We start from the raw sequence: 26956 nt of genomic DNA, 5'->3' as shown, positions 1-26956 counted from the left end.
CAAGTCTCTGTTTTATGGCCACATCTGGCCTGCCACTGTTTCTATAAATAAAGTTTTATTGGCACACAGCCAAAGATTTGTCTGTTTTCTTTATAATGTAAATATTTTCCCAGAATATATCTGGTGTTAATTCTTCTGGGTCAGTATTTTCAGGTATGCAATGTGTTCTTTCAGTGTATAGTTTCTTTTTATTTTGCAGTTATGGTTTTTATTATTCTGTTCCCTTGCTTGGATTTCTGTAAGGAGCTCCTGTTATCTGTATGTTGTATCTTCCTTGCCTCTCTTCAACACTTGTCATTTTTTTCAAATTCTTTTTATCTCTTTATTTCTTTTTAGTGTTGAATTTTTTCTTCCAATATTTTACTGAACGGCATTATCTGTTGTGTTTATCCACTCTTGTGTTTCTATTAGTTTAGTCTTCATCTATGAATTCTTATTAAGTTTCTAATTCTTTATTGAGTTCTGTTCCCTCATTTTTAAGCTCTCCTGATTCTTCATTTTTGTGGGTCTTTTGTGCCTTGTATAATTTTTTAATGTTTTTAGCTTATTTTGAAATTTTGATGTTTTGTTGGCATGTTTTCATTGTCTGTATGGTATCATATTTTTATTCCAAGAGCTCTTTTTTTTTTTTTTTTACATCTTTATTGGAGTATAATTGCTTTACCATGGTGTGTTAGTTTCTGCTTTATAACAAACTGAATCAGTTATACATATACATATGTTCCCATATCTCTTCCCTCTTGCGTCTCCCTCCCTCCCCCCCTCCCTATCCCACCCCTCTAGGTGGTCACAAAGCACCGAGCTGATCTCCCTGTGCTATGCGGCTGCTTCCCACTAGCTATCTATTTTACGTTTGGTAGTGTATATATGTCCATGCCACTCTCTCACTTTGTCACAGCTTACCCTTCCCCCTCCCCCTCCCCATGCAAGAGCTCTTTTTATTCTCTTAATGCCTCCCCCACTTTTTAGTAGAAGTCTCCTCTCATTTCTTAGATATACTATCTTAGTTATCTCTCCAAGGAGAATAATGACTGTTATATTCTATCTACCTAATTTATTTCCTCTCCCCCTTCCTCCATTTGTTTTAGCCTTTATCATTTTAGAGACTTTACTCAAATGCATGGTAATCCTGGGTTATTGGTTCATGTTTAAGAGTTAGACAGAAAAAAAAAAAAACTGATTAGAAAGTCTGTGTGCCATAAGTAGGTCTTGTTGAATTCTAGACTTAATAGAATACACTATAGCATAATCTGGTTCGACAATTTCATTGTGAAACCCCTGGTGTGAGTATCTTTTTGTTGAGTTTTTTCTTTGGTGCCGATCATATTTTTCAGAGAAGCTTCTTCCAGTCTCCTACCCTGCAGGGTATAAGCCTAACTGAAGGTGTTCTGATCTGAGGAGAAGAAAATTGTTACTCAGTATGTAAACTTTTGCTTAAGGTGGCTGCCTCTAATTGTCAGTGGTTTCTCCTAGTCCAGACTCTCATTTTTATTCTCTCCAGAGAACAATCTGGTGACGTGCCTGGGAGGGGAAGGGTCAATTGCTGAGCTATATGGAATAGGTGAAGAGAATTGGAAAGGTTCTATTTCTTAATCAGTTTTTTCTAGGAATTTTCTTGTGTTTAGGCTCACCTTCAATCTCACTTCAAGACATACTTATTGTTTCCAATTGCTGAGCTTTTTGTGGGTTTGCAGTATAAATTAAGTCACTTGAATTGAAGTTTCCTGGGTCTGCTAAGTCAGTTATCGTTTGTCGTTTTCCTTTCCACTTTCGAAAATGCTGTTGCTATTCTCTCTTCTCTCATCTCTCTGTCTGAAGTGGTGTGTGTGTGTGTGAAACTGAGAAGCCCTTTACTGTTGTTCAGTGATAGTTTAGGAGACAGCACAGAGCTAACGTACAGGTTCAGTTCTCCGGAAGGCCCTTCACCTGTACTGTACAGAGAATCTCAGAGAAGTCACTCTTCAGGCCTATTCTTGATTGTGTTCGAGCAAATGATAACATGTTTTTCTAATGACACGTTTTTGTTTGTTTGTTTTAATGGATGCTCCTGATGCTGGTCTGGAAGGTTGCAAAATGTTTTTTTTTTCTCTTTTCTATATTTACATGAAAATAATTCATGCTTCATGCTAAATACATTGTTTACCTTAAAAGAACTTTATTTTTGAACTAAAAAAGTTTGTGTTTTTGTGCTTTTTTTTCTTTTTTCAAAGCAATTCCATGCATCGTGGATCAGAAATTTCTGCTGGCTACACTGGCTGAATGTGGAAATCATTGATTTTCACAAAGATGAATCCTGACTGACATTAATTGCAAACTCCATTTTGAGGGCAGTATAGGAATTTTTTTTCCTTTCTTTTTTCCGTGTTTTACTTTAGTTTGTCCATCAATGTGCCTTTCATCTTTTAAAAATACACTGCAATGCTAATGGCAGGTTCTGTAGCTTTTTGTTTTGTTTTGTTTTCACTTGGATCAAATGGTTTTGACAGACAGAAAAAGATTTGTACCACTATTTCCTTCATTAACAGCTATTGTAATTTCTTGGAACTTGATTTTCACTTGGGCAGTTAAGAAGACAACGCTTGTTTTTTGCATCAGTTTCTCTCTCTCTCTCTCTCTCTCTCTCTTTCTCTCTCGTGTGTGTGTGTGTGTGCGTGCACACGCATGTGCAGGACCAGCCTTCAGGCTCATGGCTTGTGGAACCTTCTCTTCATTTAATGTAAAACAGAATTCAGTGATTAGCAACATCACTAAAAACTGACCCAGTTTCTTCTCATGAGTCACTGACACCTGTTGAACATGAATGGTCCAGTGTCCACCCCAGAAGACGCTACTAGGCTTCACAGTTAAGAAGCACAGAGGACTGGTGACCACCCCCCCACCCCCGCATCGCACGCTTGGGGCAATGCCAGGGGTTTTCCTGGCCCAATTTGATGCCCAGTGCCGCGAGCTTGGGTCTGCTCCTAGGGGGACCAAGGGTCCTTCCTTCTCCTCAGTTGCCTTATGTGCATTCACTCAGCGAACCCAACTGGGTGCACATCCTGACCTTTTAAACCTAAAGGTTGGGCCTGATCGATGGTTACTTTGCACACGTGCCTTCTAAGTGCCGGATGCGTATCCCCGTGGCATTATCGTTGCCATCCCTGTGGATTCAGCCACGGGTTTCTGACAAGCTGGAGGAAGCAATGGTAATTTTGGCTTTTTCGGTTTTGTCTTCAGATAATGAAAAGCTTTTGTAAAACAGCTGAGTGTCAATATGAGTTCTATGGCTTCAGTCTCCTTTAAACATAAAATTCTTAAGGGTCCAAAACAAAGGAGGGGAACAAATTAAAAAAAAAAGAAAGAAAGAAAACCAAACCAAAAAAGAAAAAAGAAAAAAATAATAATAATAAATTGCTGATATTGCCACAAATCATTAGAGATCTCCTGACATGCTGAAACCAAATGGCCGTAAGTTCAAAACAAATCAGTGACTTGTTTTTAATTCTTCGTGGTTTCCTTTTGTTCTTTCTGCCCCTTTGCCGTCAGATTGGTGATGTTATTCACACAGGACTGAATCCCCGCCAAGTGCAGGATCAACCCCGCCGCCTCTTTCATCGCCTCGTCATCGCTCTCGGGGGGCTTTTCCGTGCATCTCTTTGAGGGGCAGCATGTCGCTGGGGACCTTCCTCGCCTTGGCGAAGTGCTGGCGCTTCTTGTGCTGGGACGCATAGCCGCTGTCCCCCAGAGCATCCTTGGCCTCCTTCGGGCTGCGTTTCCTGTCATCCTCCTCCGTCTCGCTGTGGCTCTCGTGGCTCTGGAAGCTGCCCTCGCTGCCATCCTGGCTCCCCTTGGTGGCAAGCTTGTAGTGGTCGTTGGCCAAGGAGGAGGAGACGGAGTCGCTGGCGGGCGCGGTGCTCCTGGCGCTGGAGGCCTTGGCACTGCTGTAGTTGTCATCCTCCTTGGGTCTCCACTGACCACCAGGGAGCCACAGGACGGCTCGCTTTCAGTCCGCATCCGGCAGCTGGTGAGGCCATTCTTCACGGCTGCTGTCATTCCAGTGGGAGTGATTGGCAAAGGCCGGACTCCAGGAAAGAGGCCTCAGCTCCGAACCCGCGTTCCGTTTTGTATCACTCTTGGAGGAACTGCTTGTATCTCGGGGAGTATTCAGAAGCATCATGGCACTGGCAGCATCAATGTCAGGATCTTGTAGAAGGGCTCCATTTCTCTTAAAGAAGGTGCTGCCTGGCCAGAGGGGTGGACCTGATGTGCTTTGTTATGCCTGAGGAGAGGCGGGAGGTGTATTGAACACATTCGAGTGTGGGTGATAAGGTGTCTTTTTCAAAGCCTGAATTAGACTTTGTCTATACTCTGGGTCTATGCACCACAATGACCCTTTCCCGATACTCTTGACTCCTCTCTTTGTCCACTTTCTTAAAACACTTATTCAAGGACAAATTATGTCTCACTGAGTTTTTCCACCCAGTAGGTGTGTTTGCAAAAAACGGAAAATGTTCCAAGATCCAGCTGTAGATATCCTTTCCCGGCAGGCGCTTTGTTGGCGAGTCCTCGATGGCCATAAATATGAGGCAGCTGAAGGAGTAGTGGGGCTTGCAGTTGGGGTTCTGCCTGGCATCGTAGGGCATATCGGAGTGGGCAGGGGATGGGGGCGTGTCATCGTCCAGGTCCTGGACGGGGCTGACGCTCTGCAGGACTGAGTCCCCAAAGCTCTTCAGCAGGTTCTTGCTCTCATGCAGCCAGTTCAGGTTGGTCAGCTCTTCATCTTCCATGGCCGCCTCTTCTAATCGGATGTCAGGCAGAGACAAGTCAAGGTCATCGTCTTCCTGAAGGGCCTTGGAGAAACCGCTGCCCCGGTAACACTGACTCAGACCACTGGAGACACTAATTCCTGAGCTTTCTGGTTTCTCACTGGGAGGCATGGCTGGACCCATTTACGTGAAGGCTCCTGGCCGGAGCGGGGCACGGGGGCTCCGGGGCACTACTGCCCTTCAGCGGGAGCCGACAGACTTTCGCAGCCACCCAGAGGGCATCACTTGGTGGACCGGCTAAGGACGCGAGGGGCGGGCGCAGGCGGCAGGGGCGCGGGGGTCGCAGCACGGCATGGGACCTGCGGCGTCTGCCGGGCGTGCCGCGCATCCTCCCACCGGCCCCGCTGCTCTCCCCGCCCCGCCTCCCTGCAAAATATGTTTTATTTTCCTCTTTCTGCCAAGCCTCAGTTGTGTTTAAGCCAGTTCTTTTCTATAGCTTTGCAGGCCCACGAGTAACGTTTATTTCATTTACCTTTGTGAATAGGGAAGACAATGTGAGGTGTCATACAGAAATGCTCTATATTAGGATGTATATGATAAGCCCCAGAACAACCACTAAGGAAATAACTAAAAAAAAAAAAAAAAGTGAAAAATCATGAAAGGAATTAAGAGGCTATATCAGAAAATATTCACTTACTGTTTTTAAAAAGTAGTAGGGGAGGAATAGAGGAACAAAAAAGATATGTGATATATAGAAAACTAAAATTAAATTGGCAGACATAAGCCAACTACGTCAGTAATAACATTAAATGTGAATGGCTTAAGCAATTCAATCAAATGACAGAGAGTATCACATGGGTTTAAAAAAACAAAAGACAAAAAAGAAGACCCAGCCATATGCTAGATAAACAAAATAGAGGATAGAAAAACAATAGAGAAAAATCAATGAAACCAAAAGTTGATTCTTTGAAAAGATCAACAGAACTGACAAACCTTTAGCTAGATTGACCAAGAAAAAAAGGAGATAATACTGCAATTACTAGAGTCAGAAATGAAAGAGGGGAGAGAACTACCGACCTTACAGAAATAAAAACAATTATAACAGATTCCTGTGAACATTCAGATATGCCAGTAATTTGGACAACTTAGATTAAATGGACAAATTACTTGAACAGAATCCTCTATAGATAAGAACTGACTTTATGATACATTTGCAGGCTGCTGCCTTCTCCTCTCAAGGATGCAGTAGAAGTATCAACCTGGAGAAGATGCTATACAATGCAAGAGGTGAACTCTGCCCTTAGTAAAATCCAGCTGGTGGGATATTCTCAGAAAATTGTGAGTGTTAATATGATTTTAAGTGACTGATGAATGCTTTCGATTCATACTGTTGTTCTTTGGAAGGATCCTATAGTGCCTTTTTTTAATGTATCTTTTTTTTTTAATTTATTTATTTTTTGGCTGTGTTGGGTCTTCGTTGCTGCACGGGCTTTCTCTAGTTGCGGTGCGCAGGGGCTACTCTTCGTGCGGTGGCTTCTCTTGTTGTGGAGCACAGGCTGTAGGAGTGCAGGCTTCAGTAGTTGTGGCTCGGGGGCTCTAGAGCGCAGGCTCAGTAGTTGTGGCGCACAGGCTTAGTTGTCCCATGGCATGTGGGATCTTCCCAGACCAGGGCTCGAACCCATGTCCCCTGCATTGGCAGGCGGATTCTTAACCACTGCGCCACCAGGGAAGTCCCTAGTTCCCTTTTTTAAGCCACTCAGTCACTACAAATCTTGTACTAGTACATAGTGAAAAGATAGAACATCTGTTGTTTTCCTCCATCTTTCCCAGGTTCTTATTGGCACTCTTTCCTAACCCTTACATTCCCCATCACTAGCTAGCACGTAATGAGTCAGGAGAAAGGCATCTCATCCTGTTTACTTTAGAACAGTGACACCACTTTACAGATTTTGGACTAGTGAAATAGGAAACAGATAGAATAAAAGAGATCAAGAAATAATTTGGCAAGTATAACTTTTGAGCTCTGACCTGATCATGATAAGGGTTCCCATTCCTGTTAACTTGTGCCCAGAGCCACTCAGTACAGAACAACCAAGATATTAATTCCTAACCTGAAAAGGGAAGAAAAAAAACAAGAAGAAGAAAACCGAAGTATTTGTCTCTTCGGTCTGTTTCATAATATAGCATCTCTGCCTTTTAATGAGTGAGGCCTAGGGGCCTGGTGCCATGTGGATAGACTGAATCTCTCAGAGATGTGACAAGTAAAGACTGTCAGATGTGTCTCCCACATGGTCTCCATCATTTTTCTGTTTTACTTTAAACTTTCTGGTTCACTTGAAAATAGTTTCTAAGTGGAGAAGAATGTTTCTGTTATTTTTCCCTGCGAACTTATCTGGCATGACTGTACTGCTGAATGCTCATCACACATTCTTATTGTGGTTCTTTTGTAGGAGCTTTTTGGTGCAGTCCAGGTGACTCCTTTAAGCTCTGGCTATGCCCTTGGAAGCTCCAACTGGATTATCCAATCCCATTATGAGAAAGTGTCTTACGTCTCTGGATCCTCCTTGCTTACCACACACCCCCAGGTAATTCTAAATTCTCTTTTAACAGCTCAGCTTTTTGGTTATTTACCCTAAATTCAGAATGTGTCCAAAGTACCATGAGCTGTTTTTAAATCTTCCTAATTTCAGTTTCTACAAACACTCTTTTTTTTTTATTGTGGTAAGAACACTTAACATAAGATATACCCTCATAATAAATGTGTAACTGTACAATACATGATTGTTGACTATAAGTGCGATGTTGTATAGCAGATCTGTAGAGCTTATTCATCTTGCTTACCTGAAACTTTACGTCCTCCTCTTTATCAAAGTTAGAGTATTCATGTCCATAGTTCTCTGTAAGATCCTGCTGCCTTTAGGTCACCTCTAGGATTTAGAGATTTCCCAACACTTCCAATAACCAGAGCCTGATGAGTGTAACAGAGGCGATCACTTGTTTACTCAACAAATATTAATTACTTAATATTTACTAAGGGCCTACTATGTGTCAGGCACTCATCTAGGTATTAGAGATTCAGTGGTAACCCGCAGACAAAGTCCCTTCTCATGAATCTGCCTTCATTGATGTATAGAGAGAGAATGGTGTGCTGAAAATAAGTGAGCAAAGTAATTCCAGATTCTGACACAAGTACTGAAAACAACAAAGCAGAGTTATATAGAGAGTGATGGAGACTAGTTTAAATTGGATGGTCAGAGGAAGCTTCTAGGGACAGTCTCATTGGAACTGAGACCTGGAGAAATGAGGCATGTAAAGCTGTGGACAAAGCATTACAGGGACATGGCAGATGAAGGGCTCCTAACACCAGAACAAGCTGGGCATGTCTGCAGAGCAGAGGAGACCATTGTGATTGCAGCATACAAAGTATGATCAGGACATGTCCAAGAGGTTAGCAGACACCAGGCCATGTAGGACTTTGTAGGCCATGATGAGAAATTTGGATTTTATTTGAATGTATAGACTGAAGCTATTGGAAAGTTTTAAGGTAGTCATTCATTATCAGTCACATTGGCAAGCACCTAAGTGCATAAATATTGTTATAAATGTTAGTTATTCCATGTTAGGTATTTGTAAAGAATTTATTGTTCATTTCATAAATCTTGGTTCTTTCCATGTTTGTAAAGGAGGGCAAGGGAGATTAGATATTGTTAGTTAGATATTGTTAGTTAGCCAGTGGATGGGTGGATGGATGGATGGATAGATAACTAGGAGAAGTCCATGTCCCATTTTAACATAGGAAAAAGAATGACTGCTGTAAGTCTAGAACAGTAGGATTCTTCTGAGCTGCCACTCTGCATTGTTTTTGTACCTTTTTTATAATCAAGTTTCATTTCAAGGTCTAGAGGGGACAAGTGGCTATTTTTTCCTATAGCTAGCAGAATTCTGGGCCTTTCCCACTTATTGAAATCAAAAGCCCATCAATGTCATCCTAATCTGCTTCATTGAATCAAATTTTTTATTGGCAGCTTCTATCATTCCTGATATATTCTCCCATAAAAGACAGAAAGATTACTTGGCTGCCAACTCTTCCGATTTGTCCTGCCTTTACGATACTATTGATGTAATTTCCAGTAAATTATACTTACAAGGTCTGTAAATTTAAAGGGAAAATAAGGTCTTGAAAGTAATGAGCAGCATACCTAAGTAATTAATTTTAATTTCTAGCTGGCAACCACTATTGTATGTAAAAAAGAAAGAAATTAGATTTTCTTTTACCCAGATAATTGGATTCTATATTGAATTAGCAGGGATGAGGAAAGGTTTGGTTTGAAAAAACTTGATATTTTACTTCAGAGGTCAGCAGACCACCTGTTCTGGTAAATAATGTTTTGTTGGAATACAGTCACACCCATTTGCTTCATGGGTTGTTTGTGGCTGATTACACCCTATCATGGCAGTTATACTTTTCAACTTTATAGAAAAGGGCCAATCACCGATCAGCTTTAGTAATGGAACCCCATGACCTGGGAAGAATGTGGCAGGCAGCTATACTGATCTAATAAGCATATGGAAATGAGGCTTTGGATTAAGCCTGTAACAGTAAGAATGGAAAGGTAAGTTAAAGAAACATTGGCAGATCTTTAATTCAACAAACATTTCTTGAATAACCGCTGTCTTCAGGGAAGGAAAAATACAAGTCAAAGATTTTATGCCTGGACGACACTGAGAATGATGATAATGATGCTAATCCAGTTGACAAGGAGGAGTTGGTGGGGGTGGGGAGGCAGCCACGGTCATTAGTTTCAGAAGGGGGTAGTGTGTATGATGAATAGGAATTAGAGAGAACATTGGACAGATGGAAATGCAGAGCTGGAAGTTGGATATGAAGGCAAGCCCGGAGACAAATTGAAGAGCCATCAGATTTTTTTAAATATATAACATGCTGAGGATTAAAGACTGAGCTGTGGGAAACAGTGGAAGGAAGAAAAATGGTCTTGAATAAGAATGTTTGGAGAATTGAGGCCAAAAAAAGTACAGCATCCCAAATGGAAAAGGAAGAGAACTAGCCTTTACTGAGCACACCGTCTCAGTATTAATTTCTTAAATCAATCTAATATTCAGCAACCATGGTGAATTCTCATAGTAATTCTGATATTTATCTGTTGATGATAGTATCTGCAAAGAAGTAACAGTTTTGTCACTAAGCTTCCAATCCTTGTATCTTTTCTTCTTCCCATCTTGTAACTAAGCTCTCTAGTTCCATGCTAAACAGAAGTGATGATAGCAGCATCATTGTTTTATATCTGATTTTAAAGGGAATGCTTTCCTAATCTCTTCATTAAATGTGATGCTTACATGTCTTTATTTGTCAGGTTAAGGAGTTTCTCCTCTGTTCCTAATGTTCTGATTTTTTAAAACCAGATACAGGTGTTATTTTTATCAAATACTTTTTCTGAGTCTGAGTTAATCATGTGATTTCTTTCATTGAGACCATTAATGTAGTGAATTGTAATGTTAACTTTTCTCGCATGTTACCATCCTTGCATTCCTGGGATAAATCTTACTTGATCATATAATTTATTCTTTTTAAAATACCTTCCTGGAATCATTTGGTCAGTATTTTATTGAAGTTTATAATCTGTATCCATAAGTGAAAAATGGACCCATACATTATTTTCTTGTACTATCTTCATTTGTTTGGAATCAAGGTACATTAGTCTCATCAGATGATTTGGGCACCTTTCCCTCTTTTTCTGATGGCCAGAAATTTACAAGATAGGGATTATCTTCTCTTGAAAGTCAGATTCCCCATAAAATTGTCTAAGTGTGGGATTACCATTTTAATTTTTTTCATAGCTATTGAATTATATTTTCTGGGTCAAAGATATGCCAATTTTGCAGAAATTTGTCCATTTTTCCTAGGTTTTCAAAAATCATACACATGGAATTATATGTGTACAATTTATATTTTAAACTTTTGTGTAATTCAATTTTCATCCCAAATTTTTTTTCATTATGTTTTTTTTTTAATTGGCTTTTAATTGGCCTTAGAAGGCTGGGTATGATATGCTTCATGATTCCAAATATATTTCCTACTTTCTCTCATCAAAGAAGCATAGGTCATTGGGTCATTAACTTTTTCACTGATTCCTCCTTTTCTGCCTTTAAGCAAATCAGAGGGGTTTTAATATGGAAAAACGCTTTCAGAAGACTGTCTCATCACCTGCTGCCATAGTCTCTGTCTTAACCATGATGAGATTTCTCCTGTTCACCTTGTTCAACTCAGTCTGTGAACATGACTTTCTCATCTTTTACCTCCTGGATTTATTTCACATCTCTAGCTCAACAGTGATCAGTTTCTGGTCAAACTTACTTTTTCTGTTTTCCACAGCATCTCACAGCTGCACCATTCATCAGTCTCTTGTTGACATTCTTTTTAGTCTAGGCTTCTGTAGCAATCTTTTTGTTGTTGTTGTATTCCTGTTCTTGCTCTACCTGATCTTTTGCCGTGTTACAGGGTGAATGCACCATAAACTTAACCTTTCCCAAACCCCTGAGTTTTACAGGTAGGAAGCTCTTCACTGCCTTTTGTACTTCTCTTGTCTTTGCCCCTCTCCCACGTTTCTTACGGTCTCCCTCCAGCCTTGGCCCTACACCCACTTCTCTTTTCCTCACTCCAAATGAACTGACATTTCTGTTAAGTACTTTGATGAAGGTACCTAGCAGATATCCATATACATCACATGCCACTGTTTTATCTTTAAGCTCAGATTAAATCATTTCCCTATCCTCAGAACACCTGCAGCTTGCCGACGCTGGACTTATTATTGCCTCCTTATTCTTTTAAATCACTGCATCCAAATTTGCCTTTGACTGTCTTCAGATTTTGGAGCATGTTAAAGTTTGCTTTCTCCCTTGTCCTGTATATCCAATCCATTCCCCAAAGTCTGTTAATTGTTTTGTATGATGTGTAGATCTGCTTCTTCCAGCTCCTCAAATGCCATGAAATTGTAATTTTTTTCCCTTTATGTCTGTCTGGGCTGCCTTCAAAGTGTTCTCCGTCTGTTTGGTCACACCCCCCTTCCTTCAGCTATTGTCTGTGTTTATTGTTAAAAAATGTCATCCTCCGGCTTCAGACCATTGACTCCTTATTGCCTAGCCTATCAGTGTTCTGACCTTTTACGCCCTTAACCAATAATACTTTCTCTCTTTTTCCTAATTTCTTTCCTCAAATAAATCCGTTTGGCATCTACAGGCTGCCTTCCCCTGCCCTCTGCCCTCCCTGGCCCTCCTCCCACTGTTGACATGCTTATCTCATGTTCCTGACTTGTAGTGCCTATTTCCTAGCATGGAATGTTCTCACTTTGCTTACCAGAATGCATGTTCTTTTCATGTGTTCATTTATTCAATGAATGTTTATTTACTATTTGCTGTGTGCCAGGCATCTTGCCAGGAAGTAAGGATACAGAGTCCTTGCTCTCAGGGAGCTTCATAGTCCCATGGGGGACAGACAGGTAAACAGGCGATTACAATTCAGTGTGGTCGGTGCTGAGATAGTGAGTCTTGGAGGCCATGAGGGCACATGTAGGAGGGACGTCTTGGTCGGGGGGGGGGGTGGGGGGGGAGGGGTGTCACTCAGCCATTCCAAAGTCTGCCTGAAATTGAGTCTTAAGTTCCTTAGCCAAAGAGAGAAAGAAAATTAGAACCAAAACTTCATCTGCCAAAAAACCATATACAAGTGACCTCCCCCGGCCTAGTGCAGCCCTCTAGTCTGCATTCGTCCTGGCACTTAGATACTCAGTGCAGACTCAAGAAAGTTGAATTACATTTTTTATGGCTTTTGGAAAAATCCTCCTTTTTGATTATACATACTTGTTTTCTCTTCAACTCGGTCATAAGCTTCTAGGGCCTAGAAACTGGATCTCCTTTTTCTCATGCCCTGTGCAAAGTGTCCAGTAAAAATTAATCAGCAGAGGGGACTTCCCTGGTGGCACAGTGGTTAAGAATCCACCTGCCAGTGCAGGGGACACGGGTTCAATCCCTGGTCTGGGAAGATCCCACATGCCGTGGAGCAGCTAAGCCCGTGTGCCGTAACTACTGAGCCTGCACTCTAGAGCCCACGAGCCACAACTACTGAAGCCTGCATGCCCTAGAGCCCACGTGCCAAAACTACTGAAGCCCGTGCGCTCTAGGGCCCGAGTGCCACAACTACTGAGCCCCCATGCTGCAACTACTGAAGCCTGCGTGCCTAGAGCCCTGCTCCACAGCAAGAGAAGCCTGCACGCTGTAACTTAGAGAAAGCCACGCACAGCAACAAAGACCCAACACAGCTAAAAAAAATTTTTTAATTAAAAAATATATACATATGTATAAAAAAAATTAATCAGCAGAGGACCAGCACAAAGACCACAGCATCCTTGGACCCAGGCTTTTTCAAAATTTTATTCCACAAGTTCGATTGTGACTGTCAACTTTGTAAGGTATTTTTATTTGATTCTTGGACACAGTGGAATTTTCTGTTTTTGTGTGTTTAAACAAAATGTTCCCACTTCAGGCACTCAGCGAGTGACCACTGACACCAGTAATATATGCATTTGCCCTTTGGTGGTGAAATGGAGATGGTGGTGGTGTCAGCTTGGTTTGGAGAGTGTCACTAAAAGCCTTTTAAGACTACTTTTTTTATAGTAGCCCTGGGAATCCACAAGAAATGTCTCCCAAGTTTTAGGGCTAAAACTATGAACATCTAGTCTGACTTGATCATGAAGTATCTCAATGTCCAGCTCGGTGGTAGTCATGTTGTAGTACTGCCTTTGTTTTTTATAATGGGCATTTAATTTTCAAAGGAGGGCAGTGGTAATGGCTGAGGTTCAGAGATGATAATGTTTTCAGTGCCAGAGTTTTCTCCCCACTGAGTCTTTGTTTAGATCAGTAGTCCGTAATTAACCTTTTGGGGCTCATGGCCCCAAATGACAGTCTAATTAAATCTGTGGAAAAATGTATACAGGCACACAGAATTATGTGTACCATTTCAGGAGGTTCCTAGGCCCTCTGAATCCCCCATCAGCCCTGTGAATCATTAGTGGCTTGTTCTAATAAGATTCTTATAAAATTGTTGTGCTTTTAAGCTGAATATGCTATCCAGTGAAGCTTGGTCCTTTTGGTCACCGTTCCAGTTTCCTTCTGCTTGGTATGTGCACCCAATGAACGTTCCCAGGCTCAGTACACATCAGCTGCTATAAACCTCTGTACTTTACTTCCCCTTTCCTCCTTCTCTGGAAACAATGAACGTATATATATATATATATAAATATATATATATATATAAATATATATATATATATATATATATATATATGTTTGTTGGAGAAGTGCAAATAGGTAGGTCAGTTCTGCCTGAGCAGAGGAAAAGCTCTTACACGCATTGTTATGTATCTGTGCAAATAGGAATTAGAAGCTACTCAGTGTAATTGTCACAACTGTACTTTTCCTTTATTCGTGTGAAAGAAGTAGTTTTCAGGTTATAAAGCAGCTTATATAACCACACTCATGTTATTTTAAAACATAATGAAGCCCATATATCCATGTGTATATAAAATGCTAAAGGAGGATACGTCAGAAGGCATGCATACTCAGAGATAGCAATGCAGATGGTAGGTGTTTGCTGAGCTGCTATTTGAAATTTTGGGGGGAAGTCTGGGTGGAACAGAAAGAGGAGGGATAAGGCTTCTCAGTAAACGGTGTTTCTGGCTTTTTTCTTCTGGTGTTCTGGTGAGTATGTTAAATGAAACTGAGGAAAAGATGCGTCACAAAGTGAAAACATTGGTGAGCTCTCCAGCATCTCAATCCATGGGCCGTCATTTTTTTCCCTTTCTATTCCTCTTATTAAGTACTTTTTAAATTGTTTTAAATTTTTTTACAATTTTTAAAGGTTACTTTCTATTTACAGTTATTGCAAAATATTGGCTATATTCCCCATGTTGTACAATACATCTTTGCATGGGCCTTCATTTTTGTTTCCAATTTTAATCCTGATTTATTTGGGAAAAGTAATTAGTATTTTCTTGAAATGCTCTGAAAACAAAGTTAAATTCAAAAATAAAATATCCTAAGAACCACACAATAGTACACCATAGGACTTCATAGGCTACAGGAAGATCATGTGTATTAGCACATGAGACTCTCAGAAGCCACTGAAGGGAGACGGGTCAAGAAATAGGCCCATTTTATAAGAGACCCAGCTCGGAGGCTTGGCTGAGGTCCAGTGCTGGTAATGGAATTGAAGGAGGCTTTACATTTCTGGTCCCTAATCCAGTGTCCTTCTTTGCTCCTCTGCCACTGACTCTTAGGGAAACACACCCCAGCTCTTTGAGTCCCAACTTCTGTATTTTCAAAATGTACCCTATTTCATGTACTTGGCAGAGCTGTTTTGAGAACCAAATTGTATAGTGCAGTGGTTCTCAAGGCATGATCCCCAGACCGGCACCAGGAGCATCTCCTGGGAGCTTGTTAGAAATGCAGGTTTTCAGGCCCTCCTCAAACCTGAATCAGAAGCTCTGGGGGTGGGGCCCAGCGATCCACCTCCAGGTGATTCTGATGCACGCTCAAGTTTGAGGGCCACCAACGATATGTGTGAGATGGCCTTTTGAAAAGAGCAAAGCATTATAGAAATATAAGATAATGTGCTTATTTTTCAGTGAGGTAAAATTTATGTACAGTGAAACCAAAAGATCTTAAATGTACAATTCATGAATTTTCATATCATGTCATCACTATACCAAACAAGACATAGAACTTTTTCATCACCCCATAAAGTTCCCTCCCATGGGTCCCCGTCCCCCTTGGGCAACCGCTGTTTAGTGATAGACTTTTTGTTAGAGGAGGTGAGATGACTTGATGATGGATTGGACATGGAAAGAGCAATAACTGTATTCTCTTTTTCCTTTACTACTTATATCTAACCTTTTTTTTTTAAATTACTAATCATAGTTCTCTGTGGTTTTTCAGCCCATGGACCAAGCTTCTCTCAAAAACAGCGATGTTCTCATTCTGACAGGCCTTACCCAGATTCCCACTGCAAACCCAGATGGCATGGTGGGAGAGTTCTGCAGCAACCTGGGTATGTATCCAATGCAAATCTTAAACAGGATGAAATGTTTTACATTTATTTTTTGGTACCTTGATTCTGTGGTATTTTTTGTCCCTTTCCTTCACATTCACACCCTCTGATGCCCCCTATTAAGGCCTTTTCCCCCATTTATTCCCACCCTTTCTGCTCATCCTTCGAAGCCTACTGTTGTCAACAAAAGCAATTCTTAAGCAACTTAAATCTGAAGGCACAATAGGAATGGTGGTTATAACGGTAAATTAGAATTTTTAGCACTTTATACAACAAATGCTCAACATTCACCCACTTGATTTATGTAGAAACTTTTATTCTTCTTGCTTTCTGGTGGGATTTGGGGGTGGGTCAGGGATGCTTATAGGGTAAGCAAAGTTAAAGAAGGAAAGAATCATATCTTTGCTTTGCAAATAATAGCACAGAAAAGACTGTTAATACTTTGAATTCACAACAGTGATACACTAAACAGGTGTATTTTTTTCCCCACTCTTTGGTTGGTATTATTTTTTTCTTCTTTTGGGGGAAGACTGAATTGAGATTCTTGTTCGGTATTTGCTACCTGGAAGAAATGTATGTTTCTTTGGATATAATTGTCAGTAAAATCTAGAAATGCTGCGTTTCTTTTAGAAATGTGTAGGTTGCTTATTGTCTTAGCTTAGGCTACTGTAACAAAACATCATAGTATAAGCTTTAAACAACACTAATTTCTCATAGTTCTGGAGGCTAGGAAGTCAGAAGGGTGCCAGCATGGTTGGGTTCTGGTGAGGGACCCTCTTTCTGGCTTGCAGATGGCAGCCTTCTTGCTGTGTGCTCACTGGCGAAGAAGAGCTGTTCTGGTGCCTCTTCCTTTTCTTATAAGTGTGCTAATCCCATCATGGGGGCTCCACCCTAATGGCCTCATCTAGACATGGGTACCTCCCAAATGTTCCCCCTCCTAATACCTAATTGGGGGTGAGGGCTTCAATACACGAACTTTAGGAGACACAAACTTTCACTCCAAAACTGTTGCCAAAGAAGAGTTAATGCGCTCAGGCCCCTCACCCCTGGCAACTGTAAGTGATATTACCTCAGCTCTGGGAGAAAGAAGTGGTTGTCATCTAATATTTACATGGAAGGCACTGTCCTTTGAAATTTCTCTTGCCCTTGCCAGTAATCCTAGTCTATTTTTGTTCTTTGCTGATTTTAAGACAAAGGAAATTTATTCTTAGCTTGGAAAAAGTATCGGACTGGTCTCAAATAGAATCTTTGATTTGTATGTTGTTTGTGTATAATCCAGAACCATGGACTCAAAGAACTTCAAGTCTTAAAGGAACTTTACATCTAATCCACTGTTTCTCAAAGTGGGGTCCACTAACCACCTGCCTCAAGATCAGTGAGGCCACTTCTCAAAAATGCAAATTTTGAGGCCCCACCACAGACCTAGTAAGAGAGACCCATAGAAAAGTTGCATTTTTAACATGTTCTGGCAGTTTTCATGCAAAATAAAGCTTGAAAACCACTGATCTAGTTCACTCCTCTCATCAGCAATGAGGAAGCTGAGGCCCAGGAGGTTACAGTGGCCTAACTAAGGTCCCATAGCTTATGACAGAGGCGGGTCTAGAGCCAGGCCTCTTGAGTCCTGATGGCTAGCTGGTCTTTTCCGTGGTTCCGTACTCTAGTAAGAGCAAGTCGGCCAGTATTCCAGGCACAGCACCCAGGAGAACCTGGATGTCAGAGTTGGGAACATGTAGGAGGAGGATAAAAGGCATCAGAGACTTCAAGTTCTGTACCCAAACGCTGCTTGTTTCAATCTATGTTGGAAACTGAACAAAAAACAAACTTAAGAGATCTTTGGCCTTTTTTTAGCCAGTTATAGCTTCTAATATGATTTTACCATAAGTTGCAATTCCTCATTTGATAACTTATTTTAAGTATTTAAAGTATAGAGGATTTTCTTATAGCCAAAACATTAATGAAAGAAAATGTCACTAAAATGAGTCAAACAGAAAAAACTTGGCCTATTTCCTTATAGGTCATTCAGCAGTGGTCAGAGGCTGCAGAGAGACAAATCCAGCAAAGTTTTGAGCAGGAGCTAAAAAGAGAAGGAGCTTGGAGGGTCTGTCCTGGAGCTCATCTGCCATTGGTAACCTTGACAACCCAGACCCCTAACTGCACACCCTGTTCCCAGGCACTGAGACATTGGTCAGAAACTCAGCTGATCGTCAGTCAGCCTCTGGATCCTCCCAATCTGGTGCTAGTCTTCATAAGAAGTAAAGTGTTATACATATGAAGTGAATTATAGGAACAGATGTAGGAAAATGAGAGAAATGCAAATATTATTTTTAAAGTTCTGTTCTCCCTGTGTTGAACTGTTCTTTTGATGCTACTTTTTTTCCCCCTCTGGCTTCAACCTTTCTTTCTTTTTTTTTTTTTTTTTTTATTGAAGTATAGTTGATTTACAGTGTTGTGTGGCTTCAACCTTTCTAGCACTGACAGTCCGGAACGGAGGAAACGTGTTGGTCCCCTGCTACCCTTCTGGAGTGATCTATGACCTTCTGGAATGCCTGTATCAGTACATTGACTCTGCCGGCCTCTCCAGCGTTCCTTTCTACTTCATCTCCCCAGTGGCTAACAGTTCACTTGAGTTTTCCCAGATTTTTGCTGAGTGGTATGTCTCTGTTCTTCCTGTGATTCAGTATATTCAAGCAGTAAGAAAAGAAAAATGTTCTTAATTTTAATTTAAAAAGAAATAGAAGTAATCCTATATTTTTCTCACATTACTATGAAACCTTCATTTTGTTGTTTTTCCCTGTCTGTGATGTGAAGATTATATTAATGAAAGCCAAATCTGTGATATTGCCAGGGTTTAGAAGAATTGTTATTAAGGAGGGAAGGAGGGGAGGTGGGAGGGCAAAGACGTAGCTTAGCCAGCACTTTCAAAATCAGTAACAAAACTATTATACACTTACCTTCTCACATGCTACCCTCTATCTATTACAAAAGCTAAAAGCTAAAAAAAGTTCAAAGCCCAAGCTCATGTTGTCTAAAATTTATAATACCAAATCTGATAGGAAAAACTAGCTTATTTTTTCATTTCAATAGTATATTTGGCAAAATCAAGTTTTACTACAGCAGGAAATTGTTTGATCAAATCCTAGGATGGGTAAATTATTGAACAATATGAAGTGGGTGAACCTTTTTAGGATTATTTAGATGGATATTTGAATCTAACTCGCCTGGCCAAAGAAAGTCAGGGGTAGGAGGAAATAGAGCAACTTAACTTTTACAGTGGATCCAGTAGTGCCTTAGGATGGGACTGTGACATACATGTATATAAGGTGTGCTTAATCCCGTTTAGTGGTGTGATAGCCTAATGGACACAGTATTCTTCTACGAAGCTTCTACTTTAAAAGTAATTTGTACATCGTTCTGCACAACATACGTCATTTGTACAACATACCCCAGCATTATGGTGTGCACCCTCCCCTCCCCACCTTTTTAAATGCAGTTTTTTTCTCTCCATTTTAGTTGTGGTGAAGGTTCTTTTTTTTTCTGTTTTTAGATCCAGGCAGGCTTCTCCATCCCATGTGCATATTATTCATGTTTGTCCATAGGACTTTTCGTTGTTATTTATATTTGACTTATTGTTAGTGACTAACAATAAAAAGTCACTTTTATTGGTAACCATTGAATTTTATGCTTTGCTTAGAGTTTTTTCTCCCCCAACATAGGAAGGTAATCTTGAATAAGTGGTAGTCCACCCTAAGGATGACTTGCACATTTAATCAGCATGTTCTGAATTTCTTCATCCAGATCCTCAGTTAAAAATATTGAAAACTACAAGCTCCTGGGCAAGCCCTTGTGGGCCCCTGTGGATGGTGTCCTAGCCGGGTGTGTGCCCTTCAAGTCCACTCTTGACCCATTACATGCTTTTCTTATTGTCAGAATGTCTGATTGGGTAGAATTCAGGACTGCTAAAATAAGAGTAGGTTGTTTTTGAGTTTTTATTTTTTGATATTTGTTTTTAATATGTGTGTAATACATGTTTACTATAGAAAAAGGTAAAAGTTACAGAGAACAGTAAAAAAAACTGAACCCGTGATGCCACTGTCCAGAAATAACATCACTGTTAGATTCTGCTGTATCCTTTCTATATAGGGATCGTGCTGCGTATTTAATTGTGAATCCTGCCTTTAAATTTTTTAATACTAGATTAGAGCATTATAAAATCTTTGAGACCATAATTTCTGCTTGACTGCATTATTACATCATTAATCATCATTTATATGTAGTATAACTTACTTAACTACTGTCTGAAGGGGTGGACAGGCTTTCCCCAGTTTTTTTCCTTTTAGTGATAAATTTTCAATTAATATCATCCTGTGTATATATGACTACATCTTTTGCTTTGGGTTAGTTACTAAAAATAAGATTACTGGAACAAAGGGTATAAATAGCTTTTAATGTTCATTATACAAATCTAAACTGCTTTCCAGAAAAATTTTTATGTCGTCTGTAAATTGTTCCTTTTTTGCCCATTTACTTATCAGAGGTGTTGTACTTTTATCTATTTATTTGAACTCTATATATGTATTAAAGATCCTAACACTTTATTATATCTGCAGACATTGTTTCCCATTGTGATACTTTTTTTCAATTTGGTCTTTGATTTTGTTTTTTGAATAATAACTTGTTACTTTAGTAAATAAGTTTAGGCACAGAAAAGTTGCAGAGATAGTACAGAAACTCCCATATACCTTCCACTCAGTTTCCCCCTAATGTTAACATCTTACATGGCCATGCATTCTGTACCGAAACTAAGAAATTAACATGAGCACTCTATTATTAACTGAATTCCAGTCTTTATTCAAATTGCACCAGTTTTTTCACTAATGCTTGTTTCCTATTCCAGGATCCAATCCAGGGTACCACACTGCATTTAGCTCTTTGATTTTTTTGACATAAGTATTTTAGTTTTATAGCTTTATGTATTGATGCTAAGTGATATAGCATATTATCCTTTGCAACAATCAAAATTAAACTTTTAAACTAAGAACTTTTGTCTCTCCTCCTGAGTTTGAAATGAAGACAGTACTATTGTCTGTTTAGATATTATTAATAAGTAACCCTTCAAAAGTATCTTGTTTCCATATGTACAACTTCTTCCAAAAAGGATCTAAAGTAATGTTTTTGAAATCGAGTTAAACTAAAGAAGGAAAAATTAGATAATTGTATTAATGAAGTTCAGACAAAATCCAAGCCCCAGAGTTCTGAATTATTCTGCCAAAAGTAACATCTATTAGAATTGTTGAAATGCTTTAGTTCTATTTTGATAGAATTCTTAGAAGCAGGCTTTAACAAACATAATCACTACATATATTTTTTCCAACTTTTAAAAATGTCAGAGCTAAAGAACACCCACGTACTTTGATTTAACAATTGTTAACCTTTTGCCACATTTGCTTTTCCAGAAATCTCCATATTTTAAATGTCATATCTGGCTAGGGAAAAACACAGACTACCTAAAACATTCACCGTGTCTAGATTAAGATAGAGTTACTGGAGAGATTTATTATTCTCCAGTTTGAGTTACCAATTCTGCTGTGTATCACTTTCTCCTCAAAATTGATCACAACTAGGGAATTCCTTGGCGGTCCAGTGATTAGGACTCTGTGCTTCCACTGCAGGGGGAACTCAGATCCTGCAAGCTGCAAGGTACAGCCAAAAAAAAAATGGTTTTTTTTTTATCACAACTAAATGCAATACGGTATCTTAGATTAGATCCTGGAACAGAAAAATAACATTAGTGGAAAAATTGGTGAAAGCTGAGTAAAGTCTGGAGTTTAGTTAACTGTAAAGTACTAATGTTTATTTCTTAGTTTAACAAACATAGTGGGATACCAGCTAAAAGGTACATGGGAACTCTGTACTGTCTTTGCAACTTTTCTGTAAATCTAAAAGTACTTCAAAATAAGAAGCTTATTTTTTAAGAAAAAAATGTATTGAGGAATTTCAGAGGTTAAAACTGTGTTCACAAGTGACTTATGTCCTGATTACGCTATAAATGCTGGTGTTTTATTCACAGTGAGATACACTGAAAGAAAAATTTCAAATAAACTTCGGTATTAAGTATTTGCGCTGCTACCACTAGATGGCAACAAATGCCACTGTACGCCCTTGCCTAACCTGCTGATCTGTTTTTCCTCCTCAAAAGGCTTTGTCACAACAAACAGACTAAGGTGTATCTCCCAGAACCACCTTTTCCTCATGCAGAGGTAAGAAAATGGAATCACTGGGTCAGAGCAAGAACAAAATGTAGGTAAATAGATATGGGTGGATATAGCAGGTCATTAGATTTTAAAAATCTGAAGGTAATTTGATATAGCCCTTTGTTTCCCTTGTAAGATGGCAGTGAAGTACTCTGACTCAAGATTTGTTACTTTCTCTTCTTATTAACACATTATATTACCAGTATGTTATTCAGTTAATAGCCTACCTCTGTTTCATTGACCGAGTGAGGAATTTTATTCTACTAACTCTTTTGCATAAATGATTTACTTATTGCCAAAGTCTTCTTTTTGTTTGGTTATGTCTGTCATTGATATAAATTTTTAATGATGAAAATAACAACATTTCAGTTTAGAAAACAGAAAATATCCCCCTTCCTCACAGAACCAGTGAGTGATTTTATATGGCTGTGTGTGCCCAATTTTGTTTCTATTGCTTTTTTTTTCACGCAGTGGTGGGTGTATCATGGACATTTATCTGTGCGCCTCACTGTTATTATTGCTACCTAATATTCCATAGCATATCATGTGAACATACTATAGTGTACTTAACCATTCCCTTCCTATTGGACAATAGCGTTACTCCCAGTTTTTTGTTATGTTTTCTAAAAAGGATATGTAAATTGGTATAACCACTTTAGGAAACTGACAGTAAAGTTGAACCTAGGACTGTGACATCCTCTGTGCCTCAGCAGTTTCGTTCCCAAAGTCTGTACTGAACAGAAATGCAGGTGTGTCACCCAGAGATCTGCACAGAAAGCTTCATAGCCCTCTTGGTAATAGTGCTGAAGTGTACCCAAATGTCCATCAACGGATGAATGAATTTTGTGGTATATTCACACCTTACATCAAAGAGGACGAAGGGACTCAGGTTATATGCAACAATGTAGATAAATTTCACAAACATAATGTTAGTGAATGAAGCCAGATATAAAAGAGTAGATATGGTGTGATTTTATTTATATAAAAGTTCAAACACACAGAATACTCATCTGTGATATTAAAAGCCGGGAGAATGGTTATCCTGGAGGTAGCAGTGGGGGCAGGAAGGGGACAAAGGGGGATTTCTGAGAGCTGGTAATGCTGTTTACTGATGTGCATATGGGAACATGGAAGTTTTCAGTTTGTAAAGATTCCATCAAGTTAGGGATGTCTGTGCAGGTACTTATGCATAGGGATTTTGTTGACTTATTTGCTATGCAGTTAACTATTCGGCTCAAGAAAATTGCAACAGTTGTCCTGCTGATTATTTTAAATCTGACTGCTGTTTTCCTACTCCAAAGGACAGGTCTTTCATGAACCAGAATGTCAAGTGGAAGGTTTTGAGGAAGTTATTTGCAGTCCTCATACTTTCTTACAGCAGCCAGGATTTTTGCAAGCTCTGTCATTACTACAGTGAAATTCAGGCTAGATATCTCGTGTCAGAAAATTAAGTGTAGCAAAACATACTTTGTGGTGGGCTTTACCACTGAAAGTCTATTTGCCTCTTCCCGAATAACAATTAGCCTTTCTTCAGAACTTGTTCTCTAAGGGTGTTACCATGTTCTTACCCACAAATATGTCATGGATGACCTTTGTCCCATTTACAGTTAAGAATGTGAAAAGACCATAGTTGCATGATCAGGATTCCTGAAATGCACTTGTCAATATTAGGGCGTGATGGAGTTGATAATCGGTATTGTGTGACCAGCGCCCAGGAGAAAATACAGTTCTGCCCTTAGTACTGATAAAAAAATTGCTTTACAGAATTCCTACCCTACAGCTTCATTGCCTATACAGTTTGGACCTTAAATCAGCACAAAGGTAATTCTGGATGGTCAAAAAGGTAGTAAGTCCACTGGAAAAGTAGATCTGATTGGCAAAAAAAAAAAAATCTCAGTTTGCCTTAAAAAGTGACTTAAAACTTATGTGCAAAGACCTGCTGCTCTTCTTAGAATCCCATTCATCTCCTTGACATCTATGGATACAGTAGAACTAGTACTTTAGTCAGCCATTCACCTGTTTAACTGGGGCAAGTAATGATTTTGGCCAGATGGGTTATAAAAAGAATGTCAGTTTTATTTGTATATAACTTGGAAGGGAAGTGGGAATGCAGGGATTGTTGCATCTTTACTATTCATATCCCATCCAAGCATGTGACACCTAATTAAGATCTCCAGGGTAGTCTTGCGAATGAAAGCATTCTCTCTGAATTAAAGATTAAATCTTCAAGATGAAGAGAATCAGCTTCCATTTGTGGGCGGCCCCATTCTGGCTGCATCCTCACCGTTGGGGTGACTACAGTGGGCTTGGAGTTGTTGGCTGGGCTCCCTTCTTAGGCATTATGGGTGGCTACAGGATTGAGCTGGGTCACAGATCAATTCTTTACCCATCAGACAGCATCTCAGGGCACTACTAGTTGATATTTAGGGTCTCTGAAGTATGGGTGTTTGCCATCTTTTTGGTGCTAGAGTGGGGCAGTGGGGGCAGGGCTGAGGCAGCAGGAAGAACTTCTGAGCAGTGCCACAAGATGCCATCTGTGGTTGTAACTGTATATGGCGTTGCCTTGGGTTGGGCCTGGCGTTAGGAGAGTAGTTCCCAGTGTTGTGCTAGAAGGAAGACCTTTTTGGTTCAAAACATTCACTTTTGAGACAGGTTTGAGACTGTGCATGGCCTGCTTCTTACTAGAGCTCTCTGTCGTGAGGACGTCACATCTCCCGCATTGCTGAAAGCCAGTTTGTTCTTGTGTATATTAAGTCCCCGGCCCCTCGCCGCAGTAACTTAACACAGCTGTACCGTCTCAAGAGGCAGTCCTGTGCTGGTAAACAATTTTTCTTGTGTGAAGTGTTTATTGTTGACAGAACTTGGTGATGCACAGAGTTTGGGAAACTTGTACTTCAAACAGTAACTAATATTGGGGACTTCAGGGCCTGGAGCTCAGAGTGTCAGGAAGCTATAAAGGAAGGGTTAGACAGAATCAGGCCATAACAACCTGAAAAGAAGTTTCCATTAAGTTTGGTAATTTTACCGAAAGGTCCCATCTTTTGAGAAAGTCACATTGTAGGTAAAAAATTTGGATCTTTGGCTAATATTAATAGCACTATCTTGTATTTTTAATTTGTTCAATCTCCCATGCTGTGGTTCTTCCTTCCTGGGTAGGCTAACATCTCTTCATGTGCTTTTGATACGTATTCTAGCTCATTCAGACCAATAAGCTGAAGCACTACCCCAGCATCCATGGAGACTTCAGCAATGACTTCAGACAGCCGTGTGTGGTTTTCACTGGACACCCTTCCCTCCGATTTGGGGACGTGGTCCATTTCATGGAGCTCTGGGGAAAATCTAGTCTCAACACTGTCATATTCACAGGTAAATAAACCAACAAAACAAAACCCTGCCCTTCCCACTGTGACCATCCCTGCATACCTGGTAGGATGTACCTACCAGGTAGAGATGCTGGGAAGAATTTGACAGTAAGGTATAAATATGATCACTATTCTGTTGTATCCAGGAAGAATTTGACAGTAAGGCGTAAATATGATCCCTATTCTGTTGTAAATACTAAAGGATAAAGCAACTGGAAGGGAAAGGGTAAGAACAAAGCAAAATGTCCTGTTAGATCACTGTGCACTGGACAGAGCTTCCATGTCTGTGTTTGTAGATTTTCCCCGAGACAGATTTCTGGTCTAGAACTACTTTTGATAGGATTTTGTAAGCTGTTCAAGAACTGCAGGAATTCTAGTAATCAGTCTTGCTTTACCCTTTAGGACTTACTTAACGGAGATGGATCTCTCTCGTTTGGTTATAGTTTACTCTGGCTTGCAGTTTTTCTTGTGGAGACCAACCCCTCAGAATAAAACTAATCCTTAAACGAGGGCACGTTAGGGGTTTTACTTAATCACTGTCTTATTTTATCAATTCATGGTCTTCAGACAGCCTTGGGATTTGAAAATCTCAGGGCAATGAAGTAAAAAAACCTTGATCTGAAATCTGGTCCGAGTTGCTGTAACCTCAGCCGCGTGACTCCCCGCTCTGAGCCTCACTTTCCTCTGTCAAATGGGATTGTTGGTCGCTCATCCTCAGGCAGCTCTGTGCCTTTAGTGAAATGTTATAAGAAAGCACTCCTTATAGTGCCTGGCACAAAGGCCTGTTGAGAAAGTACCAGTTGCCTTCTTAGAGTTTTCTAGTTACCTTTAAGATGTGAGCCATGGAGGAGAGTCTAGTTATGCCCTGAGCTTTGGGGTCAGGGACGCTTGGGCCCTTCCCTGTGCTCAGCCTGTTGTGAGGACCAACCAGAGGCCACCAGGAACGCACCAGTAATGGAACAAAGTTGGAGTACTGACTCCTTGCAGTGAGGGGGTACCACCGTGGGGAGGCAGGAGGCATCGCTGGGCACGTTCAGAAGAACTTACGGGCCTTGGCTTAGGTGATTTTGGAGGTGGGTTCATTGTTCTGGCTTGGGTGCCATCAGGAAGCAGTAGTTCTCTGGTTGGGTATCTTAGTGATTCTTGTCTAGAAGGCGAGACGAATGGAGCCAGGAGAGGGCAGTGTTTGCTTATGTGGTGGTTCGGACCGTGCTGTGGTCATGTGTTCAGGCATATGATTAGGGAGGGTCTCGTTTTTGTCTTGATCCACCGTGGTCACTGCGTGGCCTGTTCTCACGTCAGCGTCACGTGAGGTGGTTTATGTCCAGTAGGCGGGTGCACCATGGCCTGGCCGTGAGTGCCGGGGGCGCTCAGAGAGCAGCTGTCGGGTGCTGCTGTTCTCCCTCGCAGACCTCCTTTCAGCCACAGGCAGAGGAAGTCAGGCCCTAAGACGTTGATTCACGCTACCCAGAGCCTCACCGT

General features: G+C 40.4%; 1 protein-coding gene and 1 pseudogene across 3 annotated transcripts in view; one reads left to right on the top strand and one right to left on the bottom strand.

The window, feature by feature from the left end:
- Window positions 1–5956, bottom strand: part of LOC309664021 (forkhead box protein N3 pseudogene) — a 38439-nt pseudogene extending 32483 nt beyond the window's left edge. Inside the window, exon 1 of the transcript XR_014268456.1 lies at window positions 2788–5956. The product of XR_014268456.1 is annotated as a forkhead box protein N3 pseudogene (transcript). The remainder of the gene's footprint in view (window positions 1–2787) is intronic.
- The window catches only part of INTS9 (integrator complex subunit 9), a 104073-nt gene that overhangs the window by 58118 nt on the left and 18999 nt on the right, over window positions 1–26956 (top strand). For both annotated transcript variants that reach the window (XM_082468888.1, XM_082468887.1), the window contains exons 7-12: window positions 5963–6083; window positions 7196–7330; window positions 15750–15861; window positions 18331–18511; window positions 22058–22118; window positions 25307–25478. In XM_082468888.1, the coding sequence (XP_082325014.1) occupies window positions 5963–6083; window positions 7196–7330; window positions 15750–15861; window positions 18331–18511; window positions 22058–22118; window positions 25307–25478 (782 nt within the window). The remainder of the gene's footprint in view (window positions 1–5962; window positions 6084–7195; window positions 7331–15749; window positions 15862–18330; window positions 18512–22057; window positions 22119–25306; window positions 25479–26956) is intronic.

This window comes from Balaenoptera physalus (assembly GCF_965194825.1).
Source record: "Balaenoptera physalus genome assembly, chromosome: 7".
Classification (NCBI taxonomy): domain Eukaryota; kingdom Metazoa; phylum Chordata; class Mammalia; order Artiodactyla; family Balaenopteridae; genus Balaenoptera; species Balaenoptera physalus.
This window is presented reverse-complemented; position numbering and strand designations above follow the sequence as displayed.